The 21,749-nt window shown below is 36.5% G+C and overlaps 1 protein-coding gene across 4 annotated transcripts in view; it reads left to right on the top strand.

The window, feature by feature from the left end:
• Positions 1-21,749, top strand: part of fmt (phosphatase 6 regulatory subunit 1-like protein fmt) — a 450,952-nt gene that overhangs the window by 31,703 nt on the left and 397,500 nt on the right. For all 4 annotated transcript variants that reach the window (XM_090406310.1, XM_090406311.1, XM_090406308.1 and 1 more), the window contains exons 3-4: positions 12,421-12,500; positions 14,494-14,580. In XM_090406310.1, the coding sequence (XP_090262436.1) occupies positions 12,421-12,500; positions 14,494-14,580 (167 nt within the window). The remainder of the gene's footprint in view (positions 1-12,420; positions 12,501-14,493; positions 14,581-21,749) is intronic.

The following is a 21,749-nucleotide window of genomic DNA, read 5'->3' as shown; positions in this document are numbered from 1 at the left end:
CATTCAATCATAATAAACACATTATATAACATACATGCACAGCTTCTTATAATATTATTATATAATAATATAAATTAAAAGAATAATATTTTTATACGGAGCCTTTTTTATTACTATTACATTACTTAAGATTATATTATTAAATAATAAACAAAATTCAAGGCATTATATGAATAACACACTATAAGCAAGAGACAAACAATAAATAATATTTAAAAGTCTTGCCTTTGACATGGAGGATTATGTTGGATTCTGAAAGAAGTATTAACAATTTTCATTTCTCTTCATTTAGAATCCAGCACTGGCTTTGGTTTTTCCAAATATATCTATAATGGCATCATAATTAATCGAATCCATTACATTTGATTCAATGCATAATAACGACAGGTCACTTGTTTTATTTTGGTGCAAGTTGCTTCTTAAAAATTTTTTTATTCATTTCAACACTGAAAATGAGCGTTCAGCACTTGCATTTGAAATAGGCATCGTCAAAGATATTTTTAAAATTGTTTCTATATTTGGAAAGTAGACCCTAACCCATCATTTATAAATATTTATTTATCATTATTAAAAATTGCTTAACTTCATCAATAAATTTTTCTGAGTCAATATCAGTCCCATAAGTTGGTAAAATTTTCTTAATACTAGTCTTGTACTTGGCTTGATTTATATCTTTCTTCAAAAATTTTCAAACATATCTAATATGTAAATAGCTTTTTGCTTTATCATTAATTTCCAAAATTAGCTTATTGCAAATGATATTAAAAGTATTAACAATGAAATTTTCTTTCCCATGTAATATAATCTCATCGTTGGATTGTTGATTTCTGATTGTTGATTGTTGGATTCACTCTTTCCTTCTCATCTTTAAATTTTGTCTCATCTGTTATTAAATTTGCTTCTTCATTTAAAGCAGCCAAACTATTTCTTATATCTAAAATAAAACCAACTAACGACTAACAAATTATTATTAGCTAACAACAAATCCATATCGTGATCTTGTAGAGATTTACTAGTAGCATTTATTTGTTGTAAAATTTTGTCCCATACAACTTTTAAAATTGCTGTTTCTGAATTGGCAAAATGTTCAGCCAGTTATGAGCTCTCTAATTTAGAAATAAATTTTTCATGAGGAGAAACGGATAGTTCAAGTAATGCCTCTTTTTAATTTGTTTACATTCACGTTTCAAAGGCAATGTAGCTTCATCTCTTGCAAACCACCTCGTTTCACTTAGTCTTTTAACTCTTAAAGATTTTTTTTTTCTAAATGTTTAAGGAGTATACCTCATCTTTTTTTTTAGATGAAAAGTAATTATGTACATTTCGAATAAAACAGAAATATTGCACTGCTTCCAGACAAGATTCTGCAGCATAGTTGCCAATTAAATTTATGGTATATAATGTGCAGAGGGACTATGTTTTTTCAGCCTAGCTTGTAAACCTGTATAGACATCTTTCATATTGGCAACATTATCATAGCTTTGCCCTCTGCACATTTTTATCTCCAAATATAATTCTTCTAATTTTTTTTAATACAACCTCTTCTAAATATAAGGAATTATATTGTGTAATACTGATGAACCCAATAAATTTCTCTAATGTCAGAATTTGCAGTAACGTACCTAAATATAATAACTAGTTGGTCATTATGTGCAACATCTGGTGTTGAATCGAGTATTATTGCAAAATAAGCAGTTTCCTTAATTTCTGATATTAATATTCCTCTTGTTTTATTAGCTATTAACACTATGAATTCATCACAAGTATAGTAAGAAAGATAATTTGATCTTCCAGAACCAGTTGGCAGCATACATTTTCATGTGATGTTTTAAAAAATCATCAAATTCACTTAAATAATGTAAGCACGATAAATAATTTCTGCAAGAATCAGAAAAAATATCATTTGTATTGCCTCTAAATGTTAGCCCTAGTTTACTCAGTAACTTAATGGTAGCAATATTCTTTTTAAAACCTCTCTCCAGTAATTTTCTTCAGATTGTATTTGTTTCACCAATTCAGAATCAATTTGACTATTTACAAAACTTGATTTTGAGAGAGTTGCAACTGATTACTAGAAGATAATGATGCAAGGTGGTTTCCTGTTGCCTGCCTTGCTGTAAAGAATTTGACTGTAGCTGTGTGTGTGTGTTCACGGGACCGGTTTGCCTGTTTTGAGGGATGAAAAACCTGAGTTACTGGGAGAAAAAGCCTCCACCTCCCTATGAGACTGGTTAACTCACCTTTAGTCAAAAGAGACCAGATAAAGGTTCCTCACATCATGGATGGGAATTGAACCCAGGTCTTTCCGACCAAAGGGCTTTGTCCATACCGACTGAGCTATGGAGGTTTGTGTTAATGATAGGAATAGTTATTATTATGAAGAGAGAACATTCTGTGTTTGTCTGGTTCAGACTTAGCAAGCATGTTTAAAGATACCTATATAAATAATGAACTAGATAAGAACAGAGATCTGCGAGTTGTTGAACTATGTTATGCAGACTACAGACAAGAGTATACAAAAAAGCGTCCAGGTAACTTATATCTGTATGCGAAAGAAGGGAGTATCAGAAATGAAGGAGTTGAGTTTGTTGCTTTGGTTAATATATTGGTACCTCATATTGTAGGCATTAGTGAGATCTGAGTATCAGAAGCAGACATACTAACTTGTATCGAGTTTAAAGGGTACAGTATTTTTAGGAAAGATGGAGAGGATAGGAGAGGAAGGGGCTTGTTGCTAATGATATCAGATGAGGTGAATCCAGTTAGTGTTGAGACTTGTGACTGTAATACTAGTAATTTTTCATGTGGCAGTGAGGTTGAAGCCATCTGTTGTGAGGTAGAGTCTAAAAGATTAAATACATAATGGGATGTTGTTACAGACCTGGTGAATTGATTGCTAGTGATGACGAAATGTATCATCAAATAAATACAATGGGTGCAAAATGAGTAAATAATTGGGGGGACTTTAATTATCTGAACATTGATTGGGTAGCTGTGACATTGCAGGAGAAGAATGAAACTAAATTATTCAGCTCTTGTGGGGAAGTGGCTAAATTAATGAATGTTCCATTCTGAAAAGGTTACATGGTGAATTACAAAGCAAGAATTATGACCACCTGAGGAGTATGCCATGTTCTGCACTATTGCATCAGTTGCTGGATGGGAAGGATATCGACAGCATGTGGAAGTGTTTAAAAAATGCATAAATGTTGCAGTATCAGAATGTGTCCCTATAGTTTGAAGAATAAATAAATACACCACCTACTCGAAACTGTAATCAGACTTTCCCTGTGACACACTTTTCAGTAGTGGACATGAATACAGGATGGGTCCACCCTTTGCTTCCATGACAACTCTAACTCTGCTGGGGAGACTTTCTAACAGATGTTGGAACATCTGGAGGAATGGCACCCATTCTTCCGAAGAACTGTATCCAGAGCAGTTCGTGATCTGCGTCGTTGGGATCTGGAGCTTGGGAAGTTGGCATTCTAATCCATCCCAAAGGTGTTCTATGGGCTCTGGGCTGGCCAGTCCATTTCTGGAACATTATTGTCCACAAACCATTCTCTCACAGACCTTGCTTTATGGCAGGTAGCATTGTCATGCTGATATAGAGAATAGTCATCACCGAATTGATATTCTACTTTAGACAGTATGCAATGGGTCAAAATGCCCTTGTACCCTTCTGCATTTAGATTTCCATGTAGTGTTACGAGAGGGCCAAGTCCATTCCATGAACCCCCCCACACACACATACACTGTAATGCACCTCCTCCAAATTTCACTGTTGGCACTACACATGCTTGCAAGAATGGTTCTCCAGGCATTCGCAACGCCCAGACCCTCCCATCAGACTGCCACATGGAAAAGTGTGATTCATCACACTTTTCCATGTTTCAATGCTATAAGGTCCGTGTCTATCATTAAATGTGGCATACCCAACTGTGGTTTTGTTGTGGTTGTGCCTTCAAGTTTCTACTTCACAATCATGTCACCAACTGTTGACTTGGGCAACATGAGAAGGGTTGAAATGTCTCTGACAAATTTCTTAATGATCTGGCAATCAATAACTAGTGCACCATTCAGTCACTGAGCTGCCTTGACCTACCCATTCTGCTCATACTTATCACTGAACAACACACAGCTCCGTGCCTCCTTTTATACCAGTAAGTGAGGTTGTAGTGGCATTTAGACTGCAGTTTACAAATTACAGAGAGGGTGTCCGGATACTTTTGATCAGGCAGTGTATTAGGAATGAACTAATGAGTAGCCATTATGCTGAAAACTATCAACCTGGTATATGCAACATTGAATCCTCGTGGAAAGGCTTAGACGTTGGTTATTCATTTTTTACTAAATAATTTAAGGAAATTACAACGTCAACTAGGATATACATTAAAATAAATTTTAACATACTTCAGTATTTCGGCAACGTCATGTTGCTATTTTCAAGAAACCTAAGAACAAGACACGTGCACGCAGGCACAACAAACAGTAAGTGAGGAAGAAGCAGGAAGCTATTATTTCTCCTAAAGTCCTGATGGTTCCCCCTAGCAGGCAATGTTGGTATTCTTGGGTGATTGGGCTGAAGGTCTTCTGATATAGGTTTCCCAAATTTGAGGCAGTCTCATGCAGCCAAATTTGTTGAGGTTTGGATTGTTTCTTAGGGCTGAAGCTGATTCCATGAAAAGCCTTTCATATTTGTATTTACTACAGTGTATTATTGTGGCTTTCTTCCACCGTATTCTATGGCGGGTATCCAGCGCATGGTGGCTGTATTGGTGAAACTGGATGTTGTCCTTGTGTTCTGAAATTCTGATATTTGCTGTCCTACCTGTTTGGCCAAAGTAAGACAGCTTACAGCTGCAAGAGACCTGGTATATACCAGGTAGGTCTGGGGGAGAGGGAGAGTTTGGTCTTTAGTAGAGCGGATAAGGGATGCCAATTTTTTATATGGTCTGTAACAAGAAGTTAAGTCATGTTTTTTTAGGATTTTTGTAATTTTTTCCAAGGTGCCTCGGATATAGGGTGATGGATTTAGAGCAATCCTTGTTGTGAGGAGGGGAGGGGGATTGTGGTTTACTGGTTTCAATATTTTTTGGATTTTTTTTTTTTTGGGGGGGGGGAGCCTTTGGCTGAGAAAGTGTTGAGAATGTGGTATGGTTTAGTTCTGTGGTTAGGGCATTGTCATTTGAACAGATAAGCTTAGCCCTGCTGTGTAGTGTCTTAATGACTCCATATTGTTGCGAGGAGAGGTGGTGGTGAATCTATCTGCCTGTATGGGTGGGTTTTCTATAAACTGAGAAAACCAAGGTTCCATCATACTGGCGGGTGACTAGTGTGTCTAAGAAAAGAAGGCAGTTGTTTTTTTCTTCTTCCAGGGTGAATTTGATTCTGGGGTGTTGGTTGTTTAAGTGTGTTAGGAAGGAGAGGAGTGCATCGGAGCCATGTGGCCAAATAGCGAACACATCATCAACATAGTGAAGCCAAATGGTTGGTTTTTATGGGGCAGAGTTTAAGGCTTTCTCTTCAAAAATCTCCATGTAAAAGTTGGCCAAGGGTGGGGAGAGTGGAGAACCCATGGCTGTCCCCTCTATTTGTTTATAGAATTTTCCTTGCCAAACAAAATAGCCGAGTTCATTGTGAACTGAAATAGGGCTGTGATATCGGGAGGAAATTTAACTTGGATTAACTCTAAGGATTGAGTTGGACATTTGTGAATAAGGAGGAGACATCAAAACTGACCATTATGTCAGAGTTTGAGTGTAAGGTTTTCTATGCTGGCTTTGAAGTTGGCTGAGTTTTTTTATATGTGAAGGTGTGTTGCCAGTATAATGTGAGAGAGCTTTGGCCAAATGTTTAGCTAGTTTGTATGTGGGGGAATCAATGCCATCCACTATGGGACATAATGGCACATTTTCCTTATGTATTTTTGAGAGTCCATAAATACAGGTAGGTAATGGAGTTAAATGGTTTTAATTTGTTAGTGATTTCAACAGGCCAAGAAGTGACCTTCTTAAGGAGCCTGTGGAATTTTCTAATTTGTGAGTTGGTGGGATTGTACTCGATAGCGAGGTAAGTAGCCCGATCTAACAGTAGAGCTTTCAGCTTACTTGTGTAATCCTTTTTTTTTAAGCAATACTGTGGCGTTCCCTTTATCAGCTTTCGTGATTATTATTTTCTTGTTTTTCTTTAATTCTAGTAGAGATTTAATTTCCTTACTGAGCATGTTGGCTTTTGGTGGTTTAGCTTTGGTCAGAACACAAGCCACATCCAGTCTAATATCATTGGCGACGTGGTTTGGAAGGTGTCGTATCCTGCGTTCAGTTCGTATCATAACATCTTCAGCAGGTATTCTTCTGGGCGCAATGGCGAAGTTATGGCCACGTGCGAGAGGGCGTTAAGTGCTTCAGGTTTCACACTAAATGACGAAAGATTGACTACCATTTCAGTAGGAAGTTGTAGTTTCGAGATAGAGTTCTTTTTTAAATTTTCAAATTTTTTGATGTGTCGATCTCATACCTTTTTAAATTCTTTCTCCGCTGCAGTGCACGAGATGTTGTATAAAATAGACCAAATTTCGTGGCTTAAGGTGCTTGAAAGGTCATCTTCGAGTGCCTGGATAGCTAAGTTAGCATCATTCAGGAAACGGTGAGTCGTGGCGATTTGTTCCCTGAGCAAGGCTTGGCTGGCACGGTTATGAATACGAAGAGCCTTTTGCGAAAAGAAACGTTGCTTGAATTTCACATAGTTAGGAATTACCTGGTTATCCCTGCAGCGTTTTAGGAAGCCGAGACAATTCAGTTGTCTTGATAGCTTTAACTTCATTTTACCGTAATGGCATGCCTTTATGTACGACATTATCTCCGTGGATTATCATGATTCTCGTGGAAAGGCTTAGACATTGGTTATGCATTTTTTACTAAATAATTTAAGGAAATTACTATGTAAACTAGGATATACATTAAAATAAATTTTAATATACTTCAATATAACTCCCCTCCCACCCCTCACCACAAGGATTACTCTAAATCCATCACCATACCCTATATCCAAGGCACCTTGGAAAAAATTACAAAAATCCTAAAAAAACATGACTTAACTTCTTGTTACAGACCATATAAAAAATTGGCATCCCTTATCCGCTCTACTAAAGACCCCCCCCCCCCCCAGACCTACCTGTTATATACTAGGTCCCTTGCAGCTGTAAGCTGTCCTACTTTGGCCAAACAGGCAGGACAGCAAATATCAGAATTTCAGAACACAAGGACTACATCCAGTTTCACCAATACAACCACTCTGGTCTTACTGACCATGCGCTGGATACCTGCCATAGAATACGGTGGAAGAAAGCCACGATAATACACTGTAGTAAATACAAATATGAAAGGCTTGGAATCAGCTTCACCCCTAAGAAACAATCCGAACCTCAACAAATTTGGCTGCATGAGACTGCCTCAAATTTGGGAAACCTATATCAGAAGACCTTCAGCCCAATCGCCCAAGAATACCAACATTGCTCGCTAGGGGTCACCATCAGGACTTTAGGAGAAATAATAGCTTCCTCCTTCTTCCTTACTTACTGTTTGTTGTGCCTGCGTGCACGTGTCTTGTTCTTAAGTTTCTTGAAAATGGCAACGTGATGTTGCTGAAATATTGAAGTATGTTAAAATTTATTTTAATGTATATCCTAGTTAACGTTGTAATTTCCTTAAATTATTTAGTGAAAAATGCATAACCACCGTCTAAACCTTTCCACGAGAATTACGATAATCTACAGAGATGATATCGCACATAAAGCACGCCATTATAGTAAAACGAAGTTAAAGCTATCAAGACAACTGAATCATCTCGCCTTCCTAAAACGCTGCAGAGATAACCAGGTAATTCCTAACTGTGTGAAATTCAAGCACTGTTTCTTTTCGCAAAAGGCTCTTTGTATTCATAACCGTGCCAGCCAAGCCTTGCTCAGGGAACAAATCGCCACGACTCACCGTTTCCTGAATGATGCTAACTTAGCTATCCAGGCACTCGAAGATGACCTTTCAAGCACTTAAGCCACGAAATTTGGTCTATTTTATACAACATCTCGTGCACTGCAATGGAGAAAGAATTTTAAAAAGTACAAGATTGACACATAAAAAAAAAATTTAAAATTTAAAAAAGAACTCGATCTCGAAACCACAACTTCCTACCGAAACGGTAGTCAACCTTTCGTCATTTAATATGAAACCTGAAGCACTCGATGCCCTCGCACGTGGTTACAACTTCAGCATTGCACCCAGAAGAATACCTGCTGAAGATATTATGATACAAATTGAACGCGGGATACGACACCTTTTAACCCACATCGCCAACGATATTAGACTGGATGTGGCTTGTTCTGACCAAAGCTAAACCACCAAAAGCCAACATGCCCAGTAAGGAAATTAAGTCTCTACTAGAATTAAAGAAAAACAAGAAAATAATAATCACGAAAGCTGATAAAGGGAACGCCACAGTATTGCTTAACCAAAAGGATTACACAAGTAAGCTGAAAGCTCTATTGTTAGATCGGGCTACTTACCTCGCTATCGAGTACAATCCCACCAACTCACAAATTAGAAAACTCCAAAGGCTCACTTCTTGGCCTGTTGAAATCACTAACAAATTAAAACCATTTAACTCCATTACCCACCTGTATTTATGGACTCTCAAAAATACATAAGGAAAATGTGCCATTATGTCCCATAGTGGATGGCATTGATTCCCCCACATACAAACTAGCTACTAAACATTTGGCCAAAGCTCTCTCGCATTATACTGGCAACACACCTTCACACATAAAAAAAAACTCAGCCAACTTCAAAGCCAGCATAGAAAACCTTACACTCAAACACACTGACATAATGGTCAGTTTTGATGTCTCCTCCTTATTCACAAATGTCCCCTCCTTATTAACAAATGTCCCACTCAAAGAATCCTTCGAGCTAATCCAAGCTAAATTTCCTTCCAACATCACAGCCCTGTTTCAGTTCACAATGAACTCGGGCTATTTTGTTTGGCAAAGAAAATTCTACAAACAAATAGAGGGGACAGCCATGGGTTCTCCACTCTCCCCACCCTTGGCCAACTTTTACATGGAGACTTTTGAAGAGAAAGCCTTAAACTCTGCCCCACAAAAACCAACCATTTGGCTTCGCTATGTTGATGATGTGTTCGCTATTTGGCCACATGGCTCCGATGCACTCCTCTCCTTCCTAACACACTTAAACAACCAACACCCCAGAATCAAATTCACGCTGGAAGAAGAAAAAAACAACTGTCTTCCTTTCTTAGACACACTAGTCACCTGCCAGTCTGATGGAACCTTGGTTTTCTCAGTCTATAAAAAACCCACCCATACAGGCAGATACATTCACCAACAATCTCACGACTCCTCCTCGCAACAATATGGAGTCATTAAGCCACTACACAACAGGGCTAAACTTATCTGTTCAAATGACAATGCCCTAACCACAGAACTAAACCAAACCACATTCTCAACACTTTCTCAGCCAATGGCTACTCCCCCTCACAACAAGGATTACTCTAAATCCATCACCATACCCTATATCCGAGTCACCTTGGAAAAAATTACAAAAATCCTAAAAAAACATGACTTCTTGTTACAGACCATATAAAAAATTGGCATCCCTTATCCGCTCTACTAAAGACCAACCTCCCCCCTTAGACCTACCTGGTGTATACTAGGTCCCTTGCAGCTGTAAGCTGTCCTACTTTGACAAACAGGCAGGACAGCAAATATCAGAATTTCAGAACACAAGGACAACATCCAGTTTCACCAATACAGCCACTCTGGTCTTGCTGACCATGCGCTGGATACCTGCCATAGAATACAGTGGAAAAAAGCCACGATAATACACCGTAGTAAATACAAATATGAAAGTCTTTTCAAGGAATCAGCTTCAGACCTAAGAAACAATCCAAACCTCAACAGATTTGGCTGCATGAAACTGCCTCAAATTTGGGAAACCTACATCAGATGACCTTCAGCCCAGTCACCCAAGAATACCAACATTGCCCACTAGGGGGCACCATCAGGACTTTAGGAGAAATAATAGCTTCCTCCTTCTTCCTCACTTACTGTTTGTTGTGCCTGTGTGCACATGTCTTGTTCTTAAGTTTCTTGAAAATGGCAACGTGACGTTGTCGAAATATTGAAGTATATTAAAATTTATTTTTATGTATATCCCAGTTGACGTTGTAATTTCCTTAAGTTATTTAGTAAAAAAAAGCAACATTGAATCCACCGCTATCTCTTCACTCTATGAAGAAACTTATGTACGAGGAGGAAGTACAAGAGCAGTTAACAAACTGAATAAGAATTCTGCAATGGGAACTGATTAGATATCAACATGGATGTTAAACAAGTGTTCAGCTGAACTGTCTATCCTGTGAACAGGCTATATAATTTGAGTCTCAGAACAGTGAAGATTCCACAGGAGTGGGAAGAATGTCTTGTAATCCCATTGCACAAAAGGTTGCTAAGACCTATGTGTCCAACTATCAACCAATCAGTATCTCAGGAGTGGTAGTGAAGATTTTGGAAAAGTTGGTTAGGGCTTGCATTCAGAAATGGTTTGACAGAGAATATCTGCTTTGCACCGAACAGCATGGGTTTTTGCTTAAAAGAAGGCCATGTTTTATCAACTCTCACATTTTCTAATAATGTTACTATTGAATTAGATAAACGGGGAATCGATACACCATGATACTTTTGGATTTTACTAAGGCTTTTGACAGAATACAGCATGGAAGACTGTTTCATAAATTGAAGAATATGGGATTGGATAATAAACTATTGGCATGGATAAGAGGATGGTTGACTGATAGTCGTATCTTGGGGATGTGAATGTTCAAGATTCAAGGTAATCAGTGGTTTGCCTCAAGGATTAGTCCTTGGTCCACTGCTATTCAATCTCTACATTAATGACATTGGGAAGGATTTGACATTTAACATTATAGCTATTTGCTGATGCTGCAAAGATAGGTAAGGTAATCAGGAGTGCTGCTGATATGCAGTACTTGCAGAATGATTTGCATAGGCTGGAATTGATTACATGTGAAAACAGTTGTCATTTTAATGTTAATAAATGTAAGGTCATGCACTTTGGTGTGATTAGATATTCAGTGTTGTATTAAATTGATGAGGCTAGGAGATCTTGGAGTTTTACTAGACAGGAAGTTGAATTTCAAGGACATCATATAGTAAAAATTGTAAATACAGCTCTTAGAATAATGGCAATGCTAAAATGAACATATAAAGATAAGGAAGTCATTTTGCCTATTTTCTAGACGTTGATAAGACTTCACTTGGAATATTGTATGCAGGTCTGGTCTCTTTTTCCACAAAAACAAGGAGACCAGACCTGCATACAATATTCCAAGTGAAGTCTTATCAACGTCATATCAGGATTATGCTGTCAAGAAGGGGGGGAGGGCTAGATTTCTCTCTCTCTCTCATGGATAAGAATATTTTTTTATATATTTTATTAATGTTATACACTCACCAACCAGTAAATTTTGGTTAATTGGTCCACTGGTTAATCAGACAACCAGAAAGGAGACAATTCTATGGTTAATCTGATGCAGTGGAGGATGTGCAAAGGAGTTTGTCAAAAATGATATCAGGATTATGGAATACTGATTATGAAGACAGATTGAGAATTTGTAGGCTGCAGTCACTAGTAAACAGGAGAAAGAGGGTGATATGATCGAGAGTTACAAACTTCTGAAAGGGTTATACAGAATTTCAGTAAATGGAATTTTTCATTTTATGGGGTGGGGAATGGACATGAGGGCATCCCTAGAAGTTGAGAATGAATGCTGTCAAGAAGGGGGGGGGGAGGGCTAGATTTCTCTCTCTCTCTCATGGAGTGGTGTGTGATTGGAGTGGATTGCTGTTGGATGTTGTGTGTGCAAGTAGCATGATTGAAAAAGGGACATATATGGCAGCTGGTGAAAATAGTGAGGCCTCCCTCAATGAGTTCCTAACTTCCTGAAGGGCTCTCTTAATAATAATAATAATAGTTGCTCAATGATTTTAAAATTTTGTTTCTTTTCACCACTAACATTAATAGATTATTCCTCAAGCCTTTTAATATTTCTTAATTCATGAAATCAGCAACTTTTCATTAGTTTGGTAAGTTGTTGAATTTATAGACATGTATTTTTTGGTATCATTATTAATTATTTAAATTGTTAATGGAAAGTTATATATGAGCAAAGGCTTGATTGGATTAAACTAATTAGAGAAGATTGTGCTCTTTTTAATAAATACATCTGCCATTCTGTATGTCTGATCATGCACCATAAAGCATGTATATTTGTAGAATGTAAGCTCATAATATACCTGCAGAATTTGTTCTTTAACTTCAGAATGTTACGTTGAAAGAACTTATGGATGAAGATGACATTTTACAAGAATGCAAGGCACAAACAAAGAAACTTATTGATTTGTAAGTATATTTGTTTATGTAACATGTACAGTGACATTTGTGTTTGTATATTATTTATGTGTATATATGTGATATAATAACTCCATGAAAGTTTGGAAACGTAATCCATTAGTATAATAGATGGGATAAGGATCAGATACTCCAGCTCTAGTAATCCTGCTCTTCAGACCAAACCTTAGTTTTTCAAGCCACTTCAAGGTGCAAGGTCACCACATTATGTAATACATAACGTTGTGACCTTGCACCTAATGAAGAAAATATTCTGTTATCTAAAGACTTTAAAAAACATCCATGCCAAAGTAGGATTCAAACCCACAGGCTCTCATGCCAAGTGAGGTGTGAGGATGCTATCTACGTAGTGATCTTCTAGAGAGTGACAAATTATGTATTACCGAAGTACTATTTGTTATTAGTACTGAATCTATACAATTAGTAATCTAAAATTATTAATTAGTAAATTAGTAATCTATGCAAATAATTAACATGAAGTGTTCTGTTGCCTTCCTCACTTTTTGTCCCTCCCCCCACTTATGAAAAGTTGTTAGCCTATAAGCACATTAGTGCCATGAGTGGGATAAAGATATTTTTTTTATATTTTATTAATTTTTGTGTGTGTGTGCGTGTGTGCGCGCACACACAGTAGATGTTGGTTAATTAGTCCACTGGTTAATCAAGGCAACCAGTTTAATTGGAAAAGTCTGGAAGAACAAAAACAGAGAATATAACAAGAATTTGCTTCATTTGTTTCAAACACAAATGAAACAAATTCACATGAAGTTTTAGAAAAATTACTTAATCTTGATTCCAAAATTTGGTGCTGATAATGCTTGCATTACTGACAAAACAGGACTATTTTATCATGCAATGTTGAATGGTTTCCTGTGTTATAAACATGCCATGCAAAGCAATAGATCTTGTAATTTAAATTAAAAGATTTTAAGAAATTATATTCTTGGTTTAATCCTTTATCCAAGTGTAAGCAAACAATGTTTGCACTTGAAATATCTCCACGACTGAGCTACTTGTACATAGAGGCTAATGACTTCACATAAATTGCCTTAATAAGCTTAGAAAACTGTTAGTTATTGGAAAAAAGGGCCAAGCCTTGATGCTTTAAAGGGTTTAGAGTTTATCAGTTCAGTACCATGCGTTAGCTTTTGGACACCAGTGTATAACAAAAACTTTGTTAAATTATTGATTAGGCCACCAATTTTGCTGTATTAAAAGTATTTATATGAATTGGTTCTCTGATGATGTTATAAATAGGATATAGCTTTGATTTAGTGTTCTTCACTAGAGGTCAGGCTACTAGAATAACGATTGATCAAATCATTGTCACTTTAGCATACTATTTGAAATATAGTATATAGCTTGTCTTTGTGTGTGGTATATATATGTGTATGCTTCAGATGATGACTTTAATATGAAGAGTAAAGCATTGGGAAATTAAAGTAATTATTTCTAGCACAGTTGTAGTCTCCATAATTTACCAAAATGAAGTATGCATTTCATGCTGCTTAGTAGTGCTGGCTCTGAGATGCAGCCATCAATATGAGTTAATCTGGTTAAAAGTTCTCCTGGGTGTGAAAGATTATCGCACCTCTTAGCATTAGCACTTCTTATTCATGTTTCTCCCACTCTTTCATATGCTTTGCATCCTTGTTTTTGTGAACATATATGTATCAAGGCTGGTAGGGAGGTTAGCAGAGGTTTTTATGTTAGATTATTGGGCTTGATCTCACATTCTAATTACTTTATTCACAAGACACAGTCCTTGCATATCAGCTGTTATTTATGACTGAGAAACAAAGTACATTTCAATCTGTTGCTTCATGTCTCACATGGAAATGGATTTGAAAGTTTAACAACAGTGCATGTTTGAAATATCATTTTCATCCATTTAGCTTATGTTATTCCAAATAATCTAGTTTTAGCTTGATATTTTGAGGTATTTATTTATTTATTTTTGTTTTGTGAATGCTTTTCAATGTAGTCTCACTCGCCCAGAGATTATGGATGAGCTAGTGACATTAATAACACAAGAAGCAGATGAAGATATCGAAGAAAGAATACGCTATAAGTGAGTATTTTCTTATTAGTATATTCTTAAAGAAAAGTCTGTTTTAATTTTGAAATAAGTTATGATAATTCTTTTTAATAAATTATATAGAAATTAAATTGCTTAGGGGGTAATAAAATCATACTATAAGGTAATGCATATTTTTATTTCTTTTGAATGTTTTGACTTCAGAGGGATTGATCATATTTCATGAGATTTCTGGCATACCATTGATTGTACAAAAAAGACTCGGTACTTACAGAAACTAAAGAAACAGAATAATGCAGAAAAGGGATTGAAAATAAAAGTACAGTGACCCTACCCCTTCCAACACACACACACACACACACACACTTTGCAATATTAATCTGTTCAATAGCCCCACCATCATATCATGAAAATATAACACGAATTGCAAATTTAGTTCATTGTGTTTTGGTAATTCATTGTAACTAATTTATTTATCTTTCTAATATTTCTCAATCCAAAAGAATTTTATTGTTATGCCGCAAGTAAAAGAAAGAATGAATGTGGAAGAATAACTTTATTGAATGTAGACGGTACCCGAGTGTTCAAAACTAATGAGATTGTTCAATTAATGAGTGCTCACTTTGCTAAGATATATCAACCAGGTGTATGTAGCATGGTGCAAATGATGTTGAAGAGCTGTTGCATAACCTGGATAAGAATTTGTCTATAGGACAGATGGAATATCAGCCTGTTTGCTAAAGGAATGTTCAGCCAAATTGGCTTGGCCTTTCACATGTTTGTATAACTTAAGTCTCAGCTCAGGATTGATAAGAATGGAAGGAATATGTGATAGTTCCATTGTACAAGGGTGGTGGAGAAACTGATGTGTCTAACTACTGACCTATCAGTATCTCTGGTGTGGTAGTGAAGATTTTAGAGAAGTTGGTAAGAACCCGCATACAGCAATGGGTAGACAAACATGCTATACTCTGCAAGGAACAGCATGGGTTTACTAAAGGAAGGTCATGTTTTAGCAATTTGCTCATATTTTATAACATTGGTATGGCCGAATGGGATAAAGGGAATGGCTACACTATGATAATGTTTGATTTTTCTAAGGCATTTGATAGGATACCACACCAAAGGCTGTTGCATAAACTCAAGAATATGGAATTGGAGTATAAACTCTTGACTTGGATCAGGGGATGGTTAACAGACAGATATCAAAAAGTGTATACAGTGGGTGTGAATCTGTCAGATTTAATGTGACCAGCAGTGTACCTCAGGGTTCAATCCTTGGGCCATTATTGTTCAATCTATACATTAATGACACGAGGAAGGATCTAACATCAGATGTGCAGTTGTTTGCTGATGATGCAAAGATAGGCAGGGTAATCAGGGATGCTATTGATATTCAGCAATTACAAAATGATTTGAATAGACTGAAAATTTGGGCAAATGAAAATGGCTGTCAATTTAATGTTAGTAAGTGTAAAGTTATGCACTTTCGCGTGATTAGAGTTCCAGCGGCATATTATATTAGCGGGGTTATATTACAAGAAACTGAAGAGACAAGGGATCTTGGCATATTGGTGGATGGGAATTTAAAGTTTCAAAGGTCACATAGCAAGAGTTGCAAATACAACTCAGAGGATAATTGCTATGTTGAAGTGAGCCTTGACATGTAAGGATAAGGAAGTCATTTTGTCTCTATAAGGGTTTGATAAGACCACACCTGGATTATTGTGTGCAGATTTGGTCTCCTGGGTTCCAAGGGGATAAAGACGCTGTGGAAAGGGTGCAAAGAAGAGTTACAAAGATTATATCTGGATTATGGGATTTAGGTTATGAGGACAGATTGCAAGTATGTGGATTGCAGACTCTGGTTAAGGAGAAAAGAGGGGTGATATGATACAGGTCTATAAACTTTTGAATGGGTGTTATAGGATATCTACTGATGAAATTTTTCATTATATGGAAGGTGAGGAGAGAACAAGGGGAATCCATGGAAGTTAAATTTATATGCAGTCAAGAAAGGGGTAAGAGCTAGGTTTTCCTCCCTGTAAGCAGTGAATGTGTAGAATAATTTGCTCTTAGGGGTAGTGAGTGCATCTAGTGTGAATGAATTTAAGGGAAGGTATGATAGCTGGTTGGGTGATTTATAGCCTTCCTTGACTCCCTGGAGGTCTCGGGTAATAATAATAATAGGTGGGATTTAAAATACAAGTATGATTTCATTTAAATTAAAACAAAGAAACTTAAAAGAAATAGAAAAAAAGAAAGGAGCGATCTTTCTTTTTTTATTTATTCAGGCATAAGTTATAAACATCAAACGTAAATTATATATTCAATTTATTGTTGAACCGATGCTTAAAATCATTTGCAATGTAATGTAGTTGGTGGAAAATCTTAAAGATCTTGGTTTGTCCTTTTCTTTTTCGATAGTGAAGTTGATATGAAGATGCAGGTTGTTAATCTTGGTTAGGAAGCAAGTAGAGATGTTTTGGATTCTGTTGAAATGGCAAAAAGTGTGGTTGTATTATGGACATAGTCTTCAAGATGCTCTGAGTAGAAATTAGCTAAGGCAGGATAAAGTGAACTCACCATAACAGTATCTTCAATCTGATTACAGAATTTGTCATTCGCTCAGACTATTTCATAATAACCAATCTCTCCGGTGGGAACGCATGTGATAACAACTTGAAGTATGTCAACAATAATGGTGAATTTTTCATAGAAGATCATGAGTGACCTGTATGTGCACTTAAGAGATGAGCTAGGAATTTGGCTAGGTTGATAGGGTAGGAGAATGAACTATGGATCTGAGAGGAACACCTTTGTTGAGTTATGGTAAGACCAGAATTGGTCTTCAGTTTTCCATATCCTATCTGACTACTTTGAGTAGAGACTTCAGTTCGTTGATTTGTCGATTATGAAGGTAAATTTTTTCATTATGTTCAGAAGTGTCCTCAATCACTACTTCTTTTTCTTCATTTTCTTTTCTGATAAATGGTTCAAGGATTTGAGAACCTTAATTTTGACTGGAGACAAGTTTTTTTGGGAGTGGGTTAGCTTTGTTGCACAAAAGAAACGTTAAGATGGAATTTAATTAGTATCATCACTTGAGAGAGTGGATAAGTTCCTCTCAATGTTTTAAAGGAAATTCTCTACTGAATAAAGTGGTCATGTGGGACGAGGATACTATCAAAAAATTGAAGGCCCATTTTGGAAGAACCCCCCCATGTTTCTATGGCTTGCTAAAAATCCACAAAGGTGTTATCACAGGAGTTCCTTCCACATAGTCAAACTGTTTGACTTGGTTATTGACTCTGGCTACTTCATTTGCAACAACAAACTCTCCAAGCAAGTAGAAGGTACTGCAGTGGGTAATCCACTTTCTTCTGCCTTTGTCAATTTCTACTTGGAACATTTTGAAGACTGTTCTTCATGGTACACTATATGGATGATGTTTTTGCCATTTAGCCTGCATTTGCTCATCAACTTCACTATGAAAGAAGAAAATGATAAAATTAGCCTTAGACATCCTTCTCTACCTTATCTCCCATCTGGTGTACTAACAACTTTGGTTCATTCTTCTATCACAGGACATTACATACAAGATTCAGCTTATTGTCCTTCTCAGAAAATGGACATTATCAAATCCTTACTTCATAGAGCACATGTTGTTTGCAGAGACTTAGGATCTCAGACTAGAACTTGACATCATCTGAAGTATAATGCTACAAAATGGTTTCACCTTTAAGAAGAATCAAATCATCTGTGATATTGACAGGTCAGTTCCTAGGAATGTTGACCCTGTACAGCGACTCCCACTTCCATACATCGGGGAATCTAAATCATTCTTAAAAATCTTTAAAAGATATAATGTAGTTTCCACATTTTTTCTTGTTAATAAAATCGTTTCTTGGTTACCCCTTCCACAAAGGAAAAACAGGTCCCTTCCTCTCCCTTTTCCTGGTATTTACCAGGTTAAGCATGATAGTCTTCAGTTTTACTTTGGGGAAACAGGACATTCTGTTGGAAAACTGCTGCAGGAACACCAGTCTTATGTCATCCATAATAAGACTGAGAAATCTGGCCTGGCCCAGCATGAATTGGAAACTGACTACAACATCCTCTGGTCCAATATCTTGTTGTTACATCAGTGTCATTTTAAGTTTGATCCATTATTCAAACAGTGTAGAGATACTTTTATGCTATCCAAACCTAAATTAAAGTGACTGTCTTTACATAGCAAAAATATCGCTGTTTCATCCTGATAAACAAATAATAAAATGATAATCATTTTATTTATTTAGTTACTGCTATATCTCTTTGCAGCTTGTTTTATTGAAAGGGAGTACAGGACAGTCCATTCTGGCTGCTTCACCTTTTGAAATGATCTATTTTGATTCAGAATGAAATATCTGCATTATTAAATTATTATTATTTTCTTGTCTCTCTCTATGTTTCTATTAATCATTTACTGTTTCATTAGTAATGTTCCCTCTAATTTTTGCTGGCCCATGTGCACATGGAAAATATTTTGCACTCAAGTTTTCAGACTCAATATATGTGGTATTTCTCGTATTAATATTGCCATTTTTTCATCAAGTTGCAATCTGTGAAATTGCAGGAATTTTAAAATTAATTCTCTCAAATCCCCCTTAGTTACAAAAATCTGTTGCTAGATGCACGGGTTCAAGTGTAATTATACTGTCTTGACTCTAGACAGTTATTCACATTTAGCTTCAGTGGATGCTGTATGATTAGTCCCGTATACTTCATAGAATTTTGGGAGTGAAGTCCTCTGCTAGAAAAGATAAGGTTGTGAATGCACTTTCCACACAGAGTTAATAGGACAATCACAAACATTCACACCTGTGGCAGATTTGAACCTAAGCCTCTTGGCTAGAAAGCAGATACTCGAACCACTCAGCCAACCAGGCCAAATACTCTAGACCAGGGTTTCTCAAACTTTTCCTATGACAGAACACTTCACAAATCCTGAAATTTTAACAGAACACCTAGGTTAGAGTATCATCGGTCCCATATTCAATGTGTAAAGCTAAGTGCACACTATCACTGCAGCAGGCTGTATCTCATCGCAAAAATGTGACAACGGACGCTACAGGTGTGCCAGGCCACAGCACATCGCACTGACTTTGCTTGTGACCATACGTTTCCTAGAATAGATACCTCCATACATCACTTGTGCTCAGAGGTGTCGACAACTGCGGCGGCGGAGTCAAGGCCAGCGCGCACTGGCCTTCATAACACAATCAACATGCAAAGTGAGGAGCACCTGATTTTCAAACATGTTTGAACTTGTCACAGCATTTAAAACCATTCCAGGCTCATATTAATTTTAATAATTTTTCACGGAACACTTATTCACTTTCCACAGAACATAGTTTGGGAAACGCTGCTCTAGACAGTAGACATTCTAAACAAATATGTCTCTGCAACTTGCTGATGTCAGCATCAGTTGTGCACTTGTCACAGACTAAAAGTAACTAAGTGTGTTAAGTTTGAATGGGTTAGAGGAATATTGGAGTGGAGATGTTGTGGGAATTATTAAATAAAATAAATGACAAGTATAATTTATCATGTAATTCCTTTTTATAGTATTTTCAAAAATTGATTGTAAATCAATTTTTGAAATTCTGAAAGCAAACTATTCTTTTGTACTCCCTTTTTGGCCAGTGTGCATATACACATGCACACTGGTTATGTCATTATGATTGTGTCAGCTAAAACATGTGAGGTAGGTTACTAATCACATCATAAAGTGCATATTTTAATCCTACACTAAAACTTACTTTATTACATAGAGTCCTTCATAAAATAATTTGATCATACACCAAGCCAATAGTAAAGTGGGAGTTCACTGTATCTATTCATTGAAATTTCTTCTCGGGAATAAATATACTTGGAAATCTTTATTTCATTAAGAATAACCGTGGACCATCCCTGTAGCAAGCCTTAAGGTTTTTTTTTAATGGGTAATTCATATACTTGGGTGGCAAGTTGAGGAGAAAAGTGTTCCAGTTTACTAAAATTGAATTTGAGGATATTCATGTTGCATTGTTTGGAATAATCTTCTTATGCATTTATTAAAGGACAGCAGTAGAAGGAATGAATGATGAGGGAAAAAATTTGATTCTGAGTATTGAGTTAGGAACTCTGAGTGATAACTACTTGTTGCATGTGCTTTAACTTCTCTACTGGCTGAAATAGTGACCAAACTGCACTTCTTATTATGAAAGATATTAGGAAAGAACTTGACATTGTCATCATCCAAGAATGTGTTAGCAGAGCTAATCTCAGGTAGTATGGTCACTTACACAGAATAGGAGAGGAAAGATTAGCAAAACAAGGTTGGCAGGAAAAAGATCCAGAGGAAGATCAAGATATAGTTGGATTGATACAGTAAAAAGTGCCTTAGCAGATAGAAATATAAGATCTGATATGTTGGAGTTTTGACAGGTAACAGACTTATTTGGAGGAAAATTGTAGATAGGAAGTTAGTAATGATGTAATTTTTCATGTAGTACTATCATATCCTGTACACCCCTTGAGGGTATGTACCAGGAATTTGATGGTGATGATGAACTGCATTCTTATCCATATTATTCAATGGGTGTTACAGAATCGTATCCAGATTTAGCTGGACGTCTATAAACGTCATGGCCAGTTGGGCTGTTAATAGATCTATATAGGTGAGTGGAGAATTACTGAAGCCAATTCTGATGATGGTGGAAATTCCTATGGAAAATGAATATAGCAGAAATTAAGTGTTATGTGAAAGAGCGTGGAGTGAATCATTATTTACTTTAAATATCTTCAGGTGGTGTACAGGATACTGTGATAGTACTACAGAACTATGTTTCCATTATTACTAGCTGAAATAAATTTTTTACCAGTTTGTTATCAGGCCTTCAGTATGGAAACAGGCTGAAGAAGAAATAGGTTGAATGGTAAAAAGTAGCATTGAGTGAAAAGGATACTCAGTATGGGGCTGTTGATATATTTATGCCAGACTAGAGGTAAATGTCAGTTGAAAAAAGTTGCGAGCCTCTGGTAATTTGTGTATTATTTTAAGCTAAGGGATGGTGCACCTGTCAACCTTTTTGCAAGAAAAAAAAAAGGCAGGACTGTATTTTTTTGAATATCTTGAGAGGTGCAGTTTGCTCAGTCAGTATTGACATTGCCTTTTA

Source organism: Typopeltis vanoorti, chromosome 16, assembly GCF_054136105.1.
Source record: "Typopeltis vanoorti isolate ZY-2024b chromosome 16, IOZ_Tvanoo_1.0, whole genome shotgun sequence".
Lineage (NCBI taxonomy): Eukaryota > Metazoa > Arthropoda > Arachnida > Uropygi > Thelyphonidae > Typopeltis > Typopeltis vanoorti.
Note: the sequence above shows the minus strand (reverse complement) of the source record. Positions and strands in the feature narration are given on the sequence as shown.